A 24670-nucleotide genomic window follows, 5' to 3' on the forward strand; every position below is an offset into this window, starting at 1 on the left:
CATGTCCCTTAATTAAATCGAATGAGCTTTATTGGGTATGGTTTTCCTTTCGGAAACAGAAAATACTCATATTGTTTTGGAGTTTGAGAATCAAAGCTGTCGTTTCCCATACAGGTTGCTCTGATGTGAGACCAATGGTTAAAATGCTACAGATATTAACAATAAAATGTTCTTGGTACCAGTACCACAGACGTGCTGGCCTTTTGGGGATATTAGGAGGTGAGAAGAGGGGATGGAAGCTGATAGTACCAAGGGCTAGATTCTCAAAGCTAATGTATTTTCTCAAAATCTACATTAGGAAAGTTTTTTCAGTTGTACATAGCTCATCACAAAACAGGTAACTAAATGTCTAGGACCATTTACTCATTGACTGTCCCCTCCATATTGAAAAAAAGAGCTGTTTAGATAACAAACTTTACTAGTAGAATTCCACAGGGGTGTGAAATTCCTGGCCTTACCATAATGGAATTTGGTACAAGAACAGAGGGCAACATGGCACACAGAGAATATCGGGTTTAGTGCAACATTTCAAAGCAGGTATCCAGAAGTGGAAACCCTGTGCGTGATCCATTGGATTCTTCCCTGTCTAACATGGAATTTGCTTTCCTTTGTTATCTTGTCTAATAATCCATTTTTAAGTTTCGTGCTTTTCCCATTTGATATAGAATACTCACACAGATCTGAACGAGAAAAAGTCAATTTAACAAACCATTCTGTTGTAAAGTCACCTGTCCAAGTTTACTACTTTATTCTGCACCATACAGAAAACATGTTTTCCTTGTTGTTTTTTTATTTCTACTTTTCAAAGGTAAGCCCAACATGTATCTGAAGTGCAAAGCAATGTGTGCACTGTATCACTGTTGAACATCAATCTCCCCTAAGTAATATTTTAGTTCCGTAGTATATTTATAGACCTCAAAGTTTCCTCCAGATTGTTTTGTTAAATTTAGATTTTCTTGTTCAGGTCTGTTGTAGTATATATACACACACACACAGCTGCTTCACACATAGGATCCACGTTGAATGCCAGGGATACTTGGTCTGACTTGCTGTCACAGTTTTTTTACTGGCAGATAGTCGTACAGCAAGCTAACTGGTAGTTTACATTGTCCACCACTTTGGTCTTTAGAAAATAGACACAGATTCTTAGATCATTACGTATTTCACCAAAAGAAACCATCAGAGTAACTAATGAACTGAACTAGCGGATAGAGTCCCGTCGTGTTTTACGCAGCTTTAGAAAATACCAGATCTATGGGAAAAACAGAGGTGCAAAAAAAAAAAAAATAAACGGTCAAAATAATGCGATCCTCCAGCGGATCTCCTTTGAAAATAACCCCCAATGTGTTTGTTATGAAAAATCAACACCCGATCTTGGAATTGTTTTTATAGCATGTAGCAGTGGGCCAGGTTGCATCAGCATTTAAAGACTGGCTCCTAACACAAGTAGGTATCAGGTTGTCTACATCAATATGGAGATGTAATTTCATTTAGTTTACTGGCCCACGTAATGGAGCTTAGTTTACCTCAAGCAGCAATGCTTTAACAGTTACTTGTTTAGAAAGAGACACCTCTCAAGAGCTGTTTTTTTTTTGTCTGGCATGGTTTCTTAGTCAGGCTAGGAATACAAAGTAAATTTATTGATACTACTTCCAGATGCCTTCCAGATGCCATTTGGTCTCTCCAGGTTCAGAGACTGTGTTTTCTATGTTTGTACTGGAATGGCTACAGTGCTTCAGGTTTCAATGTGAAACTTTCACTCATGTGTGCTCCAAGAATTCCCTGGTAGTGCTACTCACTTAACCGTTACGGTTACATCATAAATCCAAACCAATCTGGTACAGTGGATTTTAAACAAGCAGAGCTCGCCACTGGAGAAGAGAAGTCAGAACCCTGAGACGCACAGATTTGCAAATGTATTGGGATTTTCGCAGACAACCTTTTATAAAAGCTCCTTGTTAAATATAACAAATAAAATATTTATTTAGTTTAATAACCCTTTTTGGCTTTACAGTAAGTGCTTCAAGACACAACTCAAAGAGCACAGGTTATTGAAAGGCCTGTGTTTCTGATGCTACTGTACATGTTTTATCTTTTCATCCAGGACCGACATTGTGTGGCTTTTTCCTAAAAAAAGAAAACTATCTGTTAATGGTACAGAACTAGAACTCCTTAACTGGAGTTTATAAACTTTAAGTTAGGTAGGAGGGACACAGAACATGTGAATGGAAAGTGTCAACCAGTTGCCTACCTTGAGTTCTTGTTTGTTCGCACTCCATGTCACTTCTCCCATCTCAGCCCTTGTTCTGTTTACACTGTTTACAGTCCATAATGACGTGAATCTGTATTTGCTAAACAAATTTAGATTTTTGTCCTCAAGTACATTTTGAATGACTGGCTTTTTAATCACTGAACAAGGAAGTTAACTGTCACAAGTGCTGATTACTGCAACTTCTGAATAATAGGACACTAATTAAAAGCGATGGGTTTTAATGGTGTTATTAGAAATATATATATATATAACATATAGTTAATTAATATTGTATTATATATATATCTGTTTATCAAACAAAAAAATTTGAAACAAAGTTTAGACAAATAATTGTTTATTAATAAAAATATTTCATATCCTATTTTTTTATAGATTAGGTTCTGACAAGCTATCAAACATTTAAAATAAAATCATACTGCCAGAAGAAGTGTTATAATATAATATATAATTTAAAACATTTCTGTGACCCTTTTAATTGGTTAATTCTACAAATCTAACTAAATGTGTCTGTGTGACTTTGAAGAGAAGGGGGGAGTGCAGCGCAGATAAAGTGCTGATGAAGGGATCCACAGAAAACTGTTGATTCGTCAACAAAACCTGAATCAGAACAATCAACAGAAAAGCAAATACCATTTTATTATGCAACAATAATTTCACCGATTAGTTAGTTATAGTATTACAAATTTCAAACGTAATACTTAGAAAAAGGGCAATATTGCTTGTTTGCTACAAGTAATACAATTATACATTAACAATAAAAAAAAATTATTTATGTACAGTATAACTGAACACAGTTCTGGGTTCCAAACTCGTCTTTGGTGGATAAAGTACTCTCGTCAACAAAGGATGGGTTTAAACAGGACGGAACTAGCCAAACTAAAATAAATCCCAGCTCCTGTTTTGGACCGCTAACTCTTAACAGGATCCCTAACTTTAAGTCAGACCGCTAATCACAGATTTCTAGACATACCATATCACTTCAATCTGGGGCCGCGGCGCTTATTTTAAATTGTTGAAAATTACTACGACGCTTAAAAGAGTTAGGCCTTTATACGAGGGCGACCTTTATTAAGAATTCTACGATTTTAAAACGCTGCAATATTTTATTACGTGTTTTATGACATATTTAGAAGTATCGCGTCTGCTTATTTTCTGTAATACGGTAGCCTATCTGTATGTAGCAGTGTATGTGGCTAACCTTCTTTGACTTCAGTACATTTATCGGTGACAGTTACCGAGAGCTCATTAGGTGTGTGTTGGAAAGCCAGGGGAGGAATACACCAGCGAATCGGGAGTGTGTATTGGTTGTCAAGGAGCGGAACAATGCTGGTGTGGCAGTTAAATCCAGTACGTCCAATATATTCTACTCGGTTATTTTTTTATCACTGTAACTTGCTTGTTTGTAACTTCTCTGCATGAGAAACCGAAACTAAATCTTCTCAGATCGTAAGCACATTGTTTTTATTTGTAAGGGATTGAGTGCGGGAATTACAATTGAACTAACAACAGAACCACCTAGAAGAACTTCAGAAGGACTGCTGTTCTGTACGTAGTTTATCTTGGATATTTTTTCAGAACTGTACTACCATAAAATAAAATGTGCTTACTATGTGTGTGTGTACATTAGTTTGTAAAGTACGTGCTAGATTAAGGATCCTGTTTCTTCGGGGACGTTACATGTACATAGTCTGTCTTGCTGGTTTATTTGCTTACTATGTTTGTTTTTTTAATAGGTGGAGAAAAAAAAAATACCTTAATGTTTCTTTATTGATAGCAGCATTTATTTGAGGGTGCGTTTATATATATATATATATTATATATATATATATATATATATATATATATATATATATACTTTATAATGAAGTTAAACCGCGGCGGCGGGCTGCCCACTTAAATTGGTGAGGGCGAGCATAACGGTCGCATGCGTATTAACGACGTTACGCCATTACATACATACATACATACATACTATTTAGATCTATACACAGTTCCTTACCTTCACACACACACACAGCTGTTGTCTTTGAAACCTGGCCTTTTATACATGCCTGGCTTGTTAAATTACAAACAGATGTATAAGCTTAACTGATTGCCAGTCATTCAGTGTTCTTTGATAGTTATGGCATTCTGGGAGATGTAGTTTTTCATTCCTCATTTAAACAGCTAGAACTACATTTATTTTTTTCACCCCATTTTTGTAATGGCTACCTAGATTCCAGGGTAAAAACGACATACTATTTGAGGTCCTGTGTATCTCCCTTTTACAATTTGACTCCATATTCTACCCCCTGTATTTTACAATTTGACTCCATATTCTACCCCCTGTGGCTGCTGGTTTTCATTCCAAACAAGCTCTTAATTACTTAACTAGTCCCATAATTGAACAAATAATTTGCTTAGATATTTTTACTTGTTTTCAGCTCTTGAACAGTTGCATATTTAAAGTTAGCTGTAACATTTTATAAGTAACTTTAACTGCAACTGTTTAAGAGCTGAAAACAAGTAAAACGGTCTAATTAAGCAAAGGATAAATTAGGAAGACATTTTTTAAGTCAAACTCAAATTGTTGAATTGCTAAGAAAATAATCAAAAATAATTAACAGTACTCAAAACAATGCATTATTTTTACTGATTCAACACTGATTGTTATTTATCCATTACATAATATAATATAGTATAATCGATTGGTCCTTAATAATGTGTAGATTAAAAATGATGGGAAAATCATTCAAGTTAGTTTCTTTCTTTTTTTAATTAATACCTGCTTACTTAAAACATATGAAAGGGAATGACTTGCAATATACCCATGTAATGTTAGAAAGTAGTGTACTGTGAGATTTTTTGATACAGTTGCAATCAATTGCGATGTGAAGTATTTTCCTATTGTCAAACAGTGGCACATTTTCCATCAATTATACATAATTTTTTGCAGACCATGAATTATACATACTTTTTTTGCAAACTAAAACTGGAAACAGACAATCAATTTCTCTGAAAAGAAAAAACAATTCACGACGATCAAGACAACATGAGAAGTCCACCGCGAAGCTGCAGAAGTAAAAGAAAAAAAAATGTATTGCATATGATAAATATTCGCATACCATTTTCTTAATGGTGGAAAAATGTGATAAATTACATAAAAAATATCTAAAAGACCAAAAACAGTATAACGTATCGGATTTGAATGGGCACTTCCGTGATTTGTTAGTGGAAGTTGTTTAGGAATGTGTGAGCAGGCATAGTGCGCTGCATACCACTTTTTAATGGCATACCAGAAAATAAAACTATACCTAAAGGCGATCCTCGACATATTCAAATCCATTTATACAAAGTCCCCCAGCTTTCTTGAAAGATCTGCATTTCCCTCATTTTTCTTTTGTACTTTTTATGCTCTCATTAGTATCAATGTAATTGATGAAAAATAATATGCCCATATATATATTATATATATATATATATATATATATATATACCATACATACACACACACACACACACACACACACACACACACACACACACACACACAGTTGTTGTCAAGTTTACATACCCCAATGGAAATTTATCATTTCTTGAAATTTCTCAAAAACAAAGAATCATAGGAAAAATCTTTTGTAGCAAAAGTTTTGCTTTTGTGGATGAGGAAAAAAAGCTACAAGAAATAGATGTCTACAATTATTTATTTCAGCATTTCTTTTTTGTAAAACTCCAAAAATGCTAATTCAAAAGTCTTCATACCCTGACAGGAAAATTAAATTAATACATAGTTTAAAGCAACTTTAGCAATAATAACTTCTTTTAAACAATTATAATATTTGTCAATGAGCTTTTGGTATGATTCTTTAGTGATTTTTGGCCATTCTTCAATGCAAAATTTTTCTAGTTCATTCAAATTCTAAGGACTTCTCTTGTGCACAGCCTTCTTCAACTCATACCAAATGTTCTCAATCGGATTTAGATTGGGACTTTGACTAGGCCATTCCAGAACCTTGATTTTATTCTTCTTTAATCATTCTGAAGTAGATTTTGATGTGTGCTTTGGATCATTGTTGTGTTGGAACGTTCAGTTGTGCTTTAAACCAAGTTTTGTAGCAGTGGGTTTGATTGGCCAATATCTTTTGGTATGCTGTGGAATCCATTTTGACATGTATTGGAACTAAATTTCCTGTGTCATTAGAGGAATGTATTATCATATTGAAATTTCTAGCACCTTGTAGACAATACTATCATAGCATCAAAGGGTATGAATACTTTTGAATTAGCATTTCTGGAGTTTTGCAAAGAAATTGCTGAAATTAATAATTGTAGACATCTATTTCTTACAACTTTTTTTCTCATCCACAAAAGCAAAACTTTTGTTACGTGTGTGACAAGCAAAACTGTTGTTACCTGTGCTGAATATATATGAATATATAATAATATATATATATTTAGGTATTTCGGCATTTCTCATAAAGTATTTGGTTGATTTATCAGTAGCAAACCAACTATCCATGCACATACCTGCTTCATGTTGATATTTGTGTAGATGGGAATGGTCGCACACTCAAAAAATCAGTTCTACATGACCACTGACGTTGTGCAACGTTGTTTGCATAAAAACATTTTGACTGAAACAGAACAAAGAAAAAAAACACTTTTTTTTTTCAGACTTTTTGACACATAGCAAATTAAAAAAAAAAAGTGTTTTCTTTATTCTCTTTGTGGAGACATTCTTTAAAGTGCAAAGTGCCTTATATTGGTCAGCAGCTTTTTTTCTTTTAGTAAGTGGGTTGTGAAATTGTGTTGGTTTTAATTAAAAATGTTTCTAAAACCCATGCTGACTTCTACGAATCAGGTCCTGTAGTGTTTCGGGATAAAATTATTTTGAAATGCTAAAAATGATTAATGCAGTACTAAAATGTAATGGTGGATTGGGGAGGCTTTTAAATAATGCCAAAAAACATAGAAAATATCTAGTGATCAGATTGTCGTCACAAAAGCCTACATGGTTACTGATAGGGGAAGACTATGGCTGCAGAGACATCAGAAAGGTGTCAGTCATGTCCACTATAACACCAAATGCAAACAGGTACAGGAGTTACACAAGATGGATTTTCGCCAATTTCCAAGTGGCCCCTTCTTGAATAATAACTAAAGCAATTAATTCACACAAGTATTGAGCAAACTGTTATTTAAAACGTACTGTGTAAAAAGTCTGAAGTTCAAAGTTTTTAAATCTTTACCAAGGTATGTAATGGGAAGGGCTGTTTTACTGCAAAACTATCCAAATAAGAGGCAGTGTAAACTTTTTTTTTCTCTTCATTATTTTAATTTGTATGTAATGTTATTCGTCCAGGGAAACTAATTAAACGGCTTTATACCCCCTTGAGGGCATGAAACAGTGCTGCATTGTATTGAGGTGATTAACAAACAGCCGAGAGGAAAAGATCATTTGCACTCTGTGGCTAGTACCTAATGAGTCTATTAATAGAATAGCCCTGTTGTAAAACTCAACTCAGCAGGGAATAGAGGGTGATGAGGATGGATCTGACCCTGGGCTTGTAAAGTTAATTTAATTAAACCTACAGCTCCTACTCTAAACGTTTATTAAAAATAATACAATCACTGTGAGTTAAATACTGTATGTACTTTACAGTGCATGCTTTTATTGTGGCTCTTTTAACACACATCCTGCTTTATTTTCCTTTCACAAAAAAATGGTGCAAATTGCATTTTGGCACACAGACCTTGATAAATGTGGTTCTTAGTACATTAAAAGTTACTTAAAAACAGAACAATGAACTAATTCTAGAATTCTTGGCAATCCAGGAGAATCCAGTCTTATAAGTAAGCTGTCTCTAACCGTAACCATGGCAAACTGTATAAACAGGATATGCAGATATTGCCTCATTGCCATTCTTAGAGACATTTTTTCAGCATTGTAAAACTGCTTCAGTTTTTATTGCAAATCCTATTACAATCTAGTATGATTAAGACAGTATGGAATACATCTTAATAAATGGTAACTAACAGGTTCAGGTGTTCACTTTCAGAGAGACACATTTACAACTACTAGAATTGCTTAGGCCCTGTCCACACTACATAACCGATCTCGAGAACCGTACTCGAAACCGTTCTAATTAATTCAGCTCAAAGCATCCACACTGAAGCACTGTTTCATGTTTAGTTGGGCTTAATGCGTACACACACTATTAAAGTAGTTTGGTTACAATTCCCAGTAGCGCTATGAGCAGTGGAAATGAGTACAATAGTATTCCACCATGCTCTGTATTTTATTTTAAAATAATGTGTTATGACCCATATTAATAGAGGTCCATATTTGGAAAAAGTAAATGCCAACACACATATACACACATGCACGCGCGCACACACACACACACACACACACACACATAGGGCTCGTACGTGTTCAGTTTTTATTTTTAATCAGGTGATGTCCCTTTAAACAAATTGAGCTGATTCTGTTTCATAATTAAACTCAGAAAAAGCTGTTAATTACAAAACAATCTTTGTTTTTACCTTCATATCTTGCCTGAGCCTAATTCTGGTCCCCTTAATTTTATTTCAAACGGCTGACAAATTACGTAAATTGTTCATCCCAGATCCTACTTTTAACTTGCATTTCACTTTTGCAGTCGCCTAATTTAACGTTGTGCTTTTGTTATTTTTCCCACTAGTTTGACAGAAATATCCTTTTAAGCATAAAAATAAATACCTAGTGCGGATTGTACACTGTTAGCAAGTCCTTCAGGAGCCTGCTTTGAGTATTTCAACATACCACAAAGCATATCACAAAGCATTTTGGGATATTAGAAGATACACAAAAAATTTAGTTTGGTATTACAGCATCCGCATTTCTGACAAACTGTACTACCTGTTGCGATCTAATTAGAACCGGACTCTAGATTACCTCCCGAGGTGGTCTCGAGTACAGTATTAAACACTGTTTAATACCGTAAAAGCAAATAATATGGTTTAAAGGCATAGTGTGGACAGGCCCTTAGTCTGCAAACTGGCTACTACCCTCACCACTCTTTAATAGCTAATTTATTACAGGGAAAATGTGGTGTAAGTAACAACATTTTAACAAGCTAATAACAAGCATACTGTTAAATAGGTTGTGCCTCATTACATAATATAAATGTACCATTGAATGTCATGGGTGATTGCATTTTGCTTCAAACAAACTAGATGTGAGCCAGGGTCAACTGGGTTAAGTTAAAGCAGATTTGATCCAGGTTTGTGCAGGGCTATACATATTTAATTGTGTGCTATAATTTGATGCAAAGGCTCCCCCCCCCCCCCCCCCCCAAGTTTGAGAATGTGATAATGCTGATTAATACAGATAATAATGCATAGGAACTGCCCTTAGTGGATATAAAAATCACTTAAGTAAGAAATACCACATAAAGCAAATGTGATATTTCTTGCATTTGCTGGACATATTTAGAAAGCCATTTAAGGCCAAATGGGTGATGACTGAAGAAGAAAATAATACATAAAGTGCATCTAAACAATAACATTACTTTAGTTAAGATAACTGATATTTAAACCAGTACCAAGTTGCGATTTAAGTGCTCCATTGCATGAGAATGGTACATTTCTTACATTGATAAGTGTCAGCATCAATGGTCCAAGACTTCTGTGGCGATATAAAGTATGTTCATCAAATCTCTTGGTCTTGTCCTAATAACACATGTAACATTTTCATGACCATGTTTCCTTACCTTGTAACTAATATATCAAATACCACAACCTAGAGCTTCTATAGTCTAATGGCACATTTAATTCCTTTATCTTTTCAGACAGTGTTTGAGAGGAACTGCCTATCAGACGACTGTGCTGCAGACCTGAGGCTCCGTGGATGGTTATTGCTGCCTGGGTAAGTTCATTTTGTAGCAGATGGGCGTCACCACATATTTGCCACACATGCATTAAAGGAATGATGGCCAAAGTCTGTACTTTCTTTCTGTCTTTGTTCCAGCCCTGTTCTAAATTGTTTAATTGAACCAATTAAAACTCCATCCAGACCTTAAAGCAGTTAATTATCTTATACAGTTTACCTGTTAAACCTGGATTGGAATGACCCTCCCGGACCACAACTTCCCAACCCTACAGCACTCAGCTTTATTTACAATAACCCTTGGTTTACATTACTTCACTGTTCTGTCAAAGAATGTGTCTGACATACCGAACCTGAAAGCTCAAATCATTATACAATGAAAGTATTATCTGTAACTATGTCCAAATTGCTCCTCTTTTGCTTATCAGTGTAACACATACTGTTGCCACCTAGTGGTGAGTCCAAGGTATGAACAGCCGCCTGTTAGGGGCCGTTTTGTTTAACGGTGCCTGGTGCTAACAATTACAGTTTGTTTGGCACCTTGTTAAGTCTGGGCCAAATCCAAGCTGAAAACATGAGCTAATACGAATAATTAAATTCTAAATAAGTCACTCACTCCAATAGATGTTATTGATCAAAGAATAAAAAACATATTGTTTTCAGAGAATGCAAACTGAGGCAGATATCTGTTACAAAAAAAAAAAGAAACTCTGATTTGCTTTTGTATGTTTAATTATAATAAAGTTAGAATGTTAATCACTAGAAAATAAATCCTGTATGTATAACAGTCAGTATAATTCACCCAAATGCATAATATTATCCACAGCGTGGGATGTGTATCCCATGGTGATGGGGTTATACAGAAAACGTGCCTTTATCACTCTACAGTTTGTTTGAATTAATATGACTTCCAGGGAATATGGGTATCATAGAAATAGCAGTGGCTTTATTGGGATCCATATGGATTTGCAGCCATACAAGCGGTATACTACAGTACAGTACTAATATATCACAAAATACAGGAAAATAAAAGCCTGCTATACAGTATCTGAAGTTATTTATATTTAAAACCAGTAATACCCTGACTTATGACTAGGGTGGTTAGGGGAGTTTTTACTATTACATTTTCTTGCAATCATTTGACAAAAGTATTGACACCCTACATTTAATATAAGACCATCCAAGAAAACATGTTGAACACAAGCATGTATTGAACATTAGACACTAATTAATATGACCATTAATTAGTATGATCAAAATGCACAATTCTGGTAGTTTAACTTACAATCTTTCTAAAAAAAAAAAAAGTGCTTAAGCAATTTCAAATATTTGTTCATGACAAAAGTATTGGCACCTTTACATTATTAGTCTGTAAAAATGTTTTCCGACAAATATATTATATATATAAATATATATATATATATATAGATATATATATATATATATAGATAGATAGATAGATAGATAGATTGAAAACCATTACACGGTAACTAAGTTGCATTATAAAGTCAATAGCCAGAAAGATGTAATTATTTCCAATATCTGTTGAAGAAGAACATTTTGGTAACACAGCAGATGATAGTCAAGATAAAGGAGTTGGATTAACATTTGAGAAAAGCACTCGTAGCAGAATATAATAAAGAAAATAGTTGCAGAACAGTATCAAAGAAACATGGAGTACCAAAATCCACGCTCAGAGCAATAATCAAGATGTACCACTAAACAAATTTTACTGAAATGCTTGAAAGAAGTGGATGTCCAAAGAAAATTATCGGTACAGCAGGTGGAAGAATTGTCTGAGCGGCTAAAAACAAAGATTTTGAAGCATCAGGCTTGAATCACAGACCAGAATTGGAAACCCAGTCCAAAATACAGTTTACTGGTCAGTATTATAAAGCACAGCAAAGTAAACCTTCACAAACAGCGTTTTTCTCCTCTGTTGCCCTCTCACTCAACAAATATTGAACTGTCCTTTTATCCCTTCACGAGTTAAAAGTAATTGGCTTCACCTGCACTCTATAGTCTGGCTGATTGGCAGCCAGTGGGCACCTTTTCCGGTCAGGATCTCCTCCTCTTCCCTATTGTACTTGCCCCATGATATCACTGATACGAAGGGCAGCCTTCGCGTCTTCCACCGTGTCCTTTGCTGCCCACTTTCTCCCAGCTCTCACTACAGGTGCTACCTCACTTACACACTCATCACAAGACCTTACCTCTCATTTCCTGAGATCACCACCCTGCAGAACAATCGATAGACTAGACTAAACAGTTCGGTTGGCTCATGATCCCAGCCTCAAGGAAATCAGAACAATAAATGAAATTCTCTTCTCTATCAGTAAATACAGTACTGGTTACAATGGGTTTATATTATATTATACAGTAAATGGACCATTTTGTTCAAAGACAAAAATGAAATAGGGAGATTAGGGAGAGTATGTATTCATGCTAATAGTAAAACACATGTCTTATTCATTCCTGAAACATTTGGTGAACTACAATGGACTATCAATGTTACTATGTTGTATTATATATATATCTATATATATATATATATATATATATATATATATATATATATATATATATATATATATATATATATATATATATATATGTGTGTGTGTGTGTGTGTGGCTCTCACCCCCTTGGAGTTTTCCACATTTTATTGTGTTACATCATGGAATCAAAATGGATTTAATTAGACGTTTTTGCCACTAATAAACACAAAAAAGTCCATAATGTAAAAGTGAAAAATAAATTCTAAATTAATTACAAATACAAAACAGAAAATAATTGATTGCTTAAGTATTCACCCCCTTCAGTCAATATTTGGTAGAGGCACCTTTAGCAGCAATTACAGCCATGAGTCTACTTGGATAAGTCTCTACCAGCTTTGCACATCTGGACACTGCAATTTTTGTCCATTCTTCTTTGCAAAATTGCTCAAGCTCTGTCAAGTTGGATGGGGACCTTTGGTGAACAGCAATGTTCAACTCTTTCCACATATTCTCAATTGGATTGAGGTCCGGGCTTTGACTGGGCCACTCCAGGACATTGACCTTTTTGTTTTTAAGCCACTCCAGTGTGGCTTAGGCTGTATGTTTGGGGTCATTGTCCTGCTAGAAGATGAATCTTCTCCCAAGTCCCAGGTCTCTTGCAGACTTCAGCAGGTTTTCCTCCAGGATTTCTCTGCACTTTACTGCATCCATTTTGCCATCTATCTTCACAAGCTTTCCAGGCCCTGACGCAGAGAAGCATCCCCATAGCATGATGCTTCCAACACCACGCTTCACGATAGGGATGATGTTCTCAGGATGATGTGCAGTGTTAGGCTTGCGCCAAACATAACGCTTAGTGTTGAGGCTAAAAAGCTGTATTTTGGTCTTATCAGACCATAGAATGTTCTTCCACTTGGTCTCAGAGTCTCCCACAGGCCTTCTGGCAAACTCTAGCTGAGATTTGATGTGAGTGTTTTTCAACAATGGCTTTCTTTTTGTCACTCTCCCATAAAGGCCAGTTTTGTGAAGCACCCGGGCTATTGTTGCTGTATGCACAGTGTCTCCCAGCTCAGCCGTGGAAGACTGTAACTCCTTTAGAGTTGCCATAGGCCTCTTGGTGGCCGCCCTGACTAGTGCCCTTCTCGCCCGGATATTCTGTTTCTGAGGACGACCTGTTCTAGACAGATTCACAGTTGTGCCATATTCTCTCCATTTCTTAATAATGGACTATACTGTGCTCCAGGGGATATTCAATGCCTTGTAAATGTTCTCATATCCTACCCCTGATTGATGCTTTTGAAGAATCTTATTCTGGATTTGCTTTGAATGATCCTTTGTCTTCATGATGTAGTTTTTGTTAGGAAATGTAGTAACCAACTGTGGGACCTCCCAGAGACAGGTGTATTTAACCTGAAATCATGTGAAACACCTTAATTGCACACAGGTGGACTCCATTCAATTAATTATGTGACTTCTAAAGACAATTGGTTGCACCAGAGCTTATTTAGGTGTGTCATAGCAAAGGGGGTGAATACTTATGCAATCAATAATTTTCTGTTTTAAATTTGTAATTAATTTAGTAGATTTCAAAATCAATTTGTAGATTTTATTTTACGCTTTGACATTATGGACTTTTTTGTGTTGATCAGTGGCAAAAACTCCTAATTAAATCCATTTTGATTCCATGTTGTAACACAGTAAAATGTGGAAAAGTCCAAGGGGTGTGAATACTTTTCAGAGCCACTGTGTGTGTGTGTGTGTGTGTGTGTGTGTGTGTGTGTGTCTGTATATATATATATATATATATATATATATATATATATATATATATATATATATATATATATATATATATATATATATATTTGTGTAGTTGTCATGTAATATTATATACATACAATTTTAATTTTTGATACAATTCTATGTTTAATTACATTTCCATTTAAAAGCATATTTTATGACATTCCTCTGTTGAATTTAAAACGATGCCAAAGCCTGCAGACTGGGGAAAAGTAACATGAAATATTATGGAGAGATTGAATATATTCTTCCGAGAAGTTTTGGAAGATTGGTTTTCCTTTTGAAATGAGCTTTACCTTCTAAAAGGAGGCCTATGGTTTCTTTTTAAACTTTCACTCAATTTCAACCAGATTTTGACCCGGTGCCCAGAATCAAGCAGTGGAGCGTAATGCTTGAATAAATAACATCTCTGCATGGGTAAAAGGATTTTCCTGGTCATGGTCGATGTAGTTCGTCTCTAGATAACCTAGAAAAAACAGAGGGTACAACTTCAGATGCTGTTTTTATTATTCTGTAAGATTTATTTTCATTCTTCATAGTGCTTTTTTTCTTTGCAGTATGTCTGGACAAATCCCTCACAGAATTCAATATGTTTTCCTTACCAAGTGAATGAAAGCAGTAGGCAGTGCAGAAACATACAATGCAGTTACGGTGCAGTTTTTTCGGGAAGTTGTGTTTTTTCGGTGGTGGACCAGTCAGTCAAAGTCAATTCTAGTATGCACGTTTCAATTGACTGTAAAAGTAGACTTCAGCTTGTTCCAATATCAAGTCGGGTTCCATCTGCAGTCTCATTTTTTTTTTTTAAATGCCTCTGCTTTATTCACATGTTGTCACTCAACAAAAACCAGTTTCTGTCCACCCACAATTGCAGTAATGGTACTGAAAGAATCTTGTTTGAAATCTGTTTGGGTAACTGCACATTCAGCTCAAACCATACCAAAACATTTTTTATCATTTAACTGGGATGTAAAATGAACCTACGGCAGATGGGGACGCCTTTCAATTCTTGTTTTTCTTGTATCCCCCCTTTCTCCCGACAGCGTGGACCCCAAGCCCTACCTGGCACTGGGGGCCGTGAAGAACATCTCTCTCAATGTCTCCATCTCCAACGCCGGGGACGATGCCTATGACACCAACGTCTACTTCAACTTCTCCAGAGAGCTCTACTTCATCAAGATGTGGCAGAAGGTAGGGGAGAAGAAGAACTGGCTCGCTTAGTTCATATATGGATCTAGTACTGAATTTTGTAACTCTACCAAACCAACTTACTGAGCCACTAACACTGCTTACTAAACACTTGCAAATACTTACCCTGCTTATCTTTGAGAACTGACAAGATCAGTTCCCAGTCACAGTTGATGCACAGGCTTATGCACGTAACAACTGTTGATATCAGTCCCAATATCGGTAAGCCCTTGGCAGTAATAAAGAATAAATTGGTGTGGAAACACAATAAGGTTTTTCTAGATAATTTCCTCTGTTTATTATGGAAATATCTCTATTCAGTCATGTAAGAAGATATGCTGATAAAAATGTGGTTGGCTAGCCAAAATCTACCATGGTTAAATTTCCTTAGAAATGTGGTATGTAATAATAACAGTGTGGATATTTTGGTACCTTTTGTACCTTCAGGCTCATGGAGAGTACTGCATAGGCCATCTTTCTACTGTAACCAGTTCTGTGATTCAGACTGGGGTACATATTTGAACACTGTAACAAAAAAATGTGTCAAAAGCTTTTCAGGCTGCTTTCTAGGGCTGACGTTTGCCCTGATTGTGTGTATATTGATGGACCAATGTCAAAAGTCTTCATCTTCAAGCCTTCATCCCTATAGTGTCAATACTCAGGCAGGACATTGCTATTAAAACTGGGTGGTATCCAGGAAATACCAAATCCAATACTGTCCTTCACAGCATCTATTGGCTTCTAGATAATAGTAGTCCATATTAGATGCTCAGTGTATTGTAGTCTTTCATAAAAGGGCTAACCCACCCTGTTGGAGAGAACTGGAGCTAGATTTAACATAAACTACGATACTGCTCCCCAGTAAGGCAGAGGAGAAGGGTAATTTGATTTGAAGCCATATTTTAAAGGATGACAAAGGTGAATGGACTCCTGTTAGCCTTGCTGGGTTAAAGCTTGTGTACAATATGTGTAAAACTGGAAGTTCGTAAGAGTTAATACATCTGAATGTTTGTATAAGTCTACATGCACTATAGAGTATCAAAACCTTATACCTCTGAACTTACATTGCACAGATAGGGAGTCCAAACCAAACATTAATTGAGAACCTATAGGATGCGAAATATCTTAATCCAAGCATGGTGTTTATTGTGGTATTGAATGTTATTGGCAGCTATATTGTATTGTCTTGTCTTGTATTAATATATGGGTACTCAGATTATGCCTGAGCGTATTTTTCATGCAACTCTGGATAGATTGGCCTTTGCTCTCTTGGGTCTTTAATTAGATAGCTGCACACTAAGGACCAGCTTATATGAAGGCTCCATAATCTGGTGATCTGAATCCAGCCCCATAGTCGCAACAATGTAGAGTTCTTAGATATATGGCTTGACCGTTTGCTTTCAAACAAAGCCCAACTATAAGTTCCCCTTGGGGCCCACTTTGTTCTAACTATAAGATGACATTTACTGCTTTCAACTCCTTGCGCTTTATAGCAGGGACAGTGTTATCTTACATTGTTCCAAGTTTGTTTTCCTTTGTTTTCCTTGTAACCTAAAGCTGCAAAAACTGTCAGGATCTGGATTCATTTCAGGGAAATTAGAAATGCAGCTGCAAGCGTCAGTACAGGTACTACAGGACACAATCAAGTGTTTGGGCAGCAATACAAGTGACTTTGCTTAACTCACAAAGCAGGGCAATATGTTGTATCCAGCATACAACCCTGCTAATACAAATTAACTGATGATTTCTGTAAAGTATTTGGGTAACTTACAGATGCAGAGTTCTTCAATTCTGTGTGGTTTTAATGCTGAAATACTGGGCTTGATTACCCTTTGTATGTTAAAAACAAAGCTTAAAAATCAGTTTTCATTTCTTGTATGACTTGTTACTGGTATCTAAGGAATGACCAGACAGCAGGTACTGTAATATGTAAACCAATTGTTTAGAAATATGTGAAAGTTTCTGCTTTGATATTATGCTGTACAACGTTCACAGCTGTTTTCTTGCATGAGTTGAGTTAAGAGGATATGACTGCACATGTAAACTTCAAAAGCCACATGCGAACCTACAGGTTCTCAATATAATCGCACAGAGCTCTATTGCATTCTTTTGACCTTCTTTAGTTTATTAATGTCACTTGGCTCAATGTTTATGAGTGATCGCTATCTCATTTTACACTCAGTTTTGAAAATAGATAATTAACACTAGGAATTGCAGCAGCTGTTGACTTATAATGGTTTTGAATTACTGGTATCTACTGATTTCTTGCTGGTTATTAAAACCCAGCACATGTTTACAGCAGCTTGAAGAAATACAGCAAATTCCAATGAAGAGAATGGCATTTGTGTAACTGTAGTGGCTTAAACTCTGAAATGACATTGAGATGCTATCTAATTTTTTCTGATGTTTAAAGCTAGCCTTCTACAGAAAGATATCTGTAAAGAAAGACAAGGGCTTATTTTGGTTGATATCATAACATTTTAAATTAGCTGTTTTTTTGGGGGGGTTTTGCACAACATTGCCATCTTGTGAACCAGCATGAACCAGCGCTAAAACACAACACAACAACTAGATCTAACCTGTGCAAAATCAGTGCTTGTAATTGCTGAAAATGTACTCTTAAGTTAATGTGTTGTGTGTAGGGAGATCTCATGGACTTTGAGCAAGAGGGCTATAAAGTGAATCATACTTAAATAAGTCTTATCTCTCTCAATTAGTTCATTTCTAAATTGTACTGAGAAGTGACTTGAGGAAACTCTGGTGAAGAAAGAGTTAAAATAAAGCCAACAGTGAAGTCAACTTACTATTATCCATCATATGCAGATATATTTGTCATAATGGCAACGAAAAGGTACCAACATACACTTATTGTATTCTATTACTCTCATTTCACAATCCCCCCCTATGTTATATTAATAAAGATGTATTGTTTTGAATTTAAGTTTGGCGGGGATGGGGCTAATCCCTAATTAGGTAATTGAGTGCTAATTGAGGAATGGCCACATGTATATAAAGGGGAGATGGTCTTGTGAAAGCCTGGCTCAGCCTGGACAAGTAGAAACATTTATTGCAACACAATTATTGTATTGTTTTGTTTAAACTTTTATGTTGAATAAATGTGAGTCTCCTTCCTGATGCTATCCTGTTACATGTGGTGTATGTATGTGAGATAGCACGTCCTGGAGTGGGGAAAAAAATGTTGGGTTGTGGAGTCTGCGGAGAGGATGGGCATCTTCGAGATGTGTGCCTATACGAAGACCCTAAATTTATGGAGACATTCGTGAGAGACGAGGTGGAGTCGACTAATGAATGTCTCCCTCTAAATGGCTCCATGTTGGTGCCTCGGCTGCGGGGAGTTTGGGCACTTGGTGGTATGCTGCCCCTTCCAATATTAGGAGAAGGAGCTACCTGCTTGAATGCATGAGAAGGCGGACCTCCAGCCTGCACATCCCAAGGCTCCAGCATCAGCATGTCAAGAAGGTCCAGTGTCAAGTTGCTAGCATCAGTCCTGGCCAGTGTATCGCGCCATGGCTGGTGCTGCCACTGCCTGAGTGCCCGGCGCCGTCACCACTGATTGAGTGCCCAGTGTATTGTTTTGTTTAATCTTTTATTTTGGCCCGTGCCTTTTTGTTTCTTTGTTTTGCTTTATTGTTCGTCTGTAAATAAACATGTGCAACAGTGCTTTCTGCAGCTTCCTGACTAAGTCTCCTTCCTGACGCTATCCTGTTACACCATTACTTAGAGATGTGACAATGGGTAATGGCTACCACTTTAGTAAAGTGGCTGGGATAGTCTTACGCCAGGAAGAACAGTATTGGTGTAGGCTGAGGGAACTGAGGATCCTGAGAAGAGGTCACCTTCCATTTCCTTTACAACCCCGTCAGTGAATGGCTTAGATTGTGTGCAACCAAAATTACAGACTCAGTCAATCAATCTATGCCACAGGCTCACGCTAGAGTAGCAGTGTAGTGCAACCCTGATTAGTGTCAGAAAAGGGTTCTATGATCTCCCTCCAACATCTGCTTTTTGTTAGAATAATGTGTTGTTACTGCCTTTCGGTTTTAGATTGCTATTCTATGCATCCTTGTATGTTTTTCATTGCCTGTAATTTGAAAATTGTGTGGCCAAACTGAAGAGAGATTTTTGTTAACTCATACTACAGTATGATCAGTGATGGCTGGTGGCCCAAAAAAATGGGGAAGCAGAAAAAAGGCAGAGGGCTAGGAGTCCCCTTAAGCTCCTTGCACCAGTAGCACCTTATTGTTGGTTTCATAGTTAACTTTCTGTCAAGTTTTTAAATTTGTCCTACCATTATGATGGATTTTTTTTTCGGGTCACTATTAAAAATCTTCAGAATAAAAAGTAGAATTATGCAATTTCCATTATTCAACACTTCACTCATAATTGAGCACACAGTAGCAGTACTTTAGCAGGAGGCGGGGGGTATGAGTTGCTCCTCCAATTAAAACTTGGGCTAGTCCTGTGGTTATAGAGATAGGAGTTTATAACAGAGGCTTGTCTCCTCTGATGAAAAAACTCTGGACCCCTCCAATTAAAACCTGTGCTCAGATCACATGATCTGCTACTGCTCGTACTGTGGCTAATAGCAGATAAGAGTTTATAATGGAGACTTGACTCCTCTGAGGAGTTAATACAGGAATGTTGAATCTAGGGTTTTGGTTAAAATATAAATTTTTCGTGCACTTTAGACAATATTGTGTTTTTTGTTTTACTGAACATCATTATATTATAATGCTACGCAATAATATATCATCATCATCATCAGCCTTTTTCAATCCATTGCTGGATGAAGGCCTCCCCAAGATTCTTCCACCAAAGCCTGTCTGCTGTGTCCCTCATCTACGTTGCTCTGGCGTGTTTCCTAATTTCATCTTGCCACCTTCCTGGAGGCCTTCTTCTTGGTCACTTTATATCTCTTGGGATCCAGTCTAGTATCTCCTTGGTCCAGCGATGGTCTCTTCTAATTGCTACATGTGCGGCTCACTGCCATTTCAGTTTTTTCGCTCTTATAATAACATTGCATACTTTTGTTTGACCTGTGTGGTATCCAGGACAAAGGTAGTCTGTCTTTTGTGTTGTGCGGGATTGAAAATTGTTTTGTTCTAATCGTTAAATGGCTTAATCATCTGATTTTAGTTAGGGACCGAAAGAAAAAAAGTTTAGTAAGTACTCCATTTGTGAGTTAGGGTTTTGTTTTCAGTTCTTTTGTTTTTATAATTAATAAAAATTGTATAAAAGTGCTTAAAAACTTAAAATTCTTGTGTCTCGGTCTATTAAAAGGGCCTATGATCCTGAAAACTAGAAAATATATACAGTGCCCATAGAAAGTCTACACCCCCTTTCAACATTTTCACCTTTTGCTGCCTTGTAGCCTGGAATTAAAATGCATTAAAACAGTTTTTTTTTTCTTTTTTTTTTTTTTTTAATTATTTATCTACACATCCTACTCCACAACTTCCAAGTGGAAAAAAAAATTCTAGAAATTTTAAAATTAGAAAATGAATTAAAAAATAAAAACTGAAACAGCTTGGTTGGATAAATGTCCACCCCCCCCCCCCCCCCACCCCCTTGTAATAGTATTCCTAAATTGGATCTCAGGTGTAACCAATCACCTTCAAAATTACACACCAGGTTAAGTGGCCTCCATCTGTGTTAAATTGTAGAGATTCACATAATTTCAGGATAAATTCAGCAGTTCCTGTAGGTTCCCTCTGCTGGGTAGTGCATTTCAAAGCAAAGACTCAACCATGAGCACCAGGGTGCTTTCAAAAGAACTCCAGGACAAAGTTGTTGAAATGCACAGATCACGGGATTGGTATAAAAAAAAAATCAAAGGCCTTGAATATCCCTTGGAGCATGGTCAAGATGATTATTAAGAAGTGGAAGATGTACGGCACCACCAAGACCCTGCCTAGATCAGGCCGTCCCTCCAAACTGGATGACCGAGCAAGAAGGAGACTGATCAGAGAGGCTACCAAGAGGCCAATGGCAACTTTGCAAGAGCTACAGGCTTTTATGGCCAAGACTGATCAAAGTGTGCATCTGACAACAATATCCCAAGCACTCCACAAATCTGGCCTGTGTGGTAGGGTGGCAAGAAGGAAGCCATTACTCAAGAAAGCCCACCTTGAATTCTGTTTGAAGTATGCCAAAAAACACTCAGGAGATTCTATGGCCATGTGGCAAAAAGTTCTGTGGTCTGACAAAATTACAATGGAACTTTTTGGCCTAAATGCAAAGTGTTATGTTTAACGCAAACCCAACACAACACATCACCCAGAGAACACTACCCCTTCTGTGAAGCATGGTGGTGGCAGCATCATGTTATGGGGATGTTTCTCATTGGCAGGGACTGGGGCACTTGTCAGGGTAGAAGGGAAAATGAATGGAGCAAAGTACAGAGAAGTCCTTGAGGAAAATCTTCTGCCTCTGCCAGAAAGCTGAAACTGGGACGGAAGTTCACCTTTCAGCATGACAACGACCCAAAGCACACAGCCAAAGCTACACTGGAGTGACTAAGGACCAAAAAGGTAAATGTCCTTGACTGGCCCAGTCAGAGCCCCAACCTAAATCCAATCGAAAATTTGTGGCATGACTTGAAGATTGCTGTCCATCAACGCTCCCCAAGGAACTTGACAGAGCTTGAACAGTTTTGTAAAGAAGAATGGTCAAATATTGCCAAATCTAGGTGTGCAAAGTTGGTAGAGACCTATCCCAACAGACTCACAGCTGTAATTGCTGCCAGAGGTGCTTCCACCAAGTATTAACTCAGGGGGGTGGAGACTTATCCAATTATGAACTTTCAGTTTTGTATTTTTAATATATAATTTTTTTCTCAATAAAAACTTTTTTCCCCTTAACAGTGTGGAGTATGGTGTTTAGATAACTGGAAAAAAATCCTCATTTAAATGCATGAAGGCACTGTATATATACTTACTCCACTGAGTAAGATAACACTGGGCCTTTTCTCCACCCATTCATTCATTTAAAGAAAGACTTGAAACTGAACTGAACGACTCATTTTTTTTATTTAACATTCTCATTTTGTTTCCCTTTTTTCTTGCTTTGCATTAAAAGTAAATTCCAGTTACCTCAATATATGGATACATCTGAATTGAAAATCAATCATTTCAATGGATGATAGCAAGACTGGGAGACAAGGGCCAGCCATGCAGGTCACTCACTGCCTTAGGTCTTAGGTCAATGGACGTCTGACCAGTAAGGGGCATCGTAGTGCAGTTAGGTGACTCATGCCTTGTTTCCACTGCCTGTTAGTAGAGGCTTTGGCTGCCCACGGCTAGCCGCCAAAATGTAAGTGCTTTTTTCCAAGCCTGACCAATCTTGGAAAATCTTGCTGTCGTCAAAGGTTACTAGGAGATTGCATGGTAGTATTGTGTTTTGTTTTTGAAGAAACCGGTGGTAACAAATAGATTTAAGCATAGGCTTATATCAAATAAAAATAAACCTAGTTAAGAAGGAGAGCACAGCCAAACAAGCAGACAGGTTTTGTCTTTGTGTTTGTCATAAATTAAAAAAAAAAAAGCAGTGCATGTTCAGACTTTTTTTCTTGTGTGTTGAAGCAGGAGTATGAGACAAAAAGCCTAACCAGATAGCCTCGCTAAGTCGCTGGGGCGGGCTATGGAAACCCCCTGTTTTATTGCAATGGGCAGCTGTAGCCGTGAGGGCTAAACAGGCCACCAGATTTGTCATCCCTGACCATATGACTCAATCAATAGTTTTACATAAACACATCTAAAAACAGAAAAAAACAAACAAACCAGCCCAAAATATCAGTTCTAAGTGTTTCGTGCACACCTATATCAGTATTACAAAAACAGTATTTTGTATGAAAATCTGGGGCAGTGATTGAGACCAACTATTAGTAACACATATGCCTACTGCCAGGCCAAATATTCAGTACCTAAATATGTATTTTTAAATGGGCTAATAGACGGGGAAAAATTAATTTGGAAACAACCAGGTCCCTTCTTAATAAATGATGTAGCATCTTGCAGGTGTTTGACAGACAGCTTGTGCATGTTGTAACAAAAAATGTTATTGTGTGTTATTTCTTAGATCACATTTTCAAAACAAAAAATAAAAAATCATTAAACACAGTGTTTTAGGGGGCAAATGCTTTCATGGCTTGAACTATATTAAGCCACACTAGAATAGGACAATGTGTGTTACTGATGGTGAGTTTAAAATGAAAGATGACTCTCAGTAAAGGTCCTGGTAAATCTGTCATCAATTCTTGGTTAATTCACAATGGATTGGAGATGATTATTTGAGAGATGTTCAAAGACACAAATCAAGACATTGCTGGGAGGTATGAATTTCCTGTTCAAGCCAGAGCTAGTGATGCCTGATTTATAACAAAAGTCAGACTCACAGACATGGAGATAGGCTTCTTGTTGTTGTTTCTGGGTGGGATGTTTCTGCTAGCATGCAGGATGGCAGGAAATACACATCCAGTCTAAATACTCTTTATTTTTTAGTTGGTAGTGTAATGCAGGCACTTAACAAAGTATTTGTGTCAGTGCTATGCATAACATTTTTTTCCTCGTCACAGCTAAGCCTAGATATAAGTTATGACCAAGATTTTTGTTAAATTTTAGAAAAACCTACCTTTTTTCTGTGCTATATGTTTCCTTGCTTAACTGCTCTTTAGTTATTTCTATACTGTATCTATACTGTAAATTACATCACATATATATATATAATATATATATTATATATATATTATATCATATATATATAATATATTATTTATATATCTATATATATCCCAGTTTCATCCCCCTCCTAAGTCCTTGATGTAAGGGGTCTTACCGGGAGCTCCTGACTGCTATAGAGCCACTAATAAGGGAAACTGTAATTTAGACAGGTGTATATAAAACTGAGGGGTTTGTCCGGTTGTAGTTTTAGGAATTATAAAAAAAGTTTAGTTTGCACACCTTGGAAGAGCTAGGCTTTTGTTTGGTTTATTTCGTGTTTTTTGTCAATAAGCAAACATACAGGCAATGTCCTGTTTCAACTCATCTA

At 36.7% G+C, this 24670-nt stretch overlaps 1 protein-coding gene across 1 annotated transcript in view; it reads left to right on the forward strand.

Moving 5' to 3' along the window:
• Positions 1–24670, forward strand: part of LOC121312946 (integrin alpha-9-like) — a 134930-nt gene that overhangs the window by 80017 nt on the left and 30243 nt on the right. The window contains exons 17-18 of the mRNA XM_041244931.1: positions 10084–10160; positions 15460–15607. Of these exons, the coding sequence (XP_041100865.1) occupies positions 10084–10160; positions 15460–15607 (225 nt within the window). The remainder of the gene's footprint in view (positions 1–10083; positions 10161–15459; positions 15608–24670) is intronic.

This window comes from Polyodon spathula, chromosome 3 (assembly GCF_017654505.1).
Source record: "Polyodon spathula isolate WHYD16114869_AA chromosome 3, ASM1765450v1, whole genome shotgun sequence".
In the NCBI taxonomy this organism is placed as follows: Eukaryota; Metazoa; Chordata; class Actinopteri; order Acipenseriformes; family Polyodontidae; genus Polyodon; species Polyodon spathula.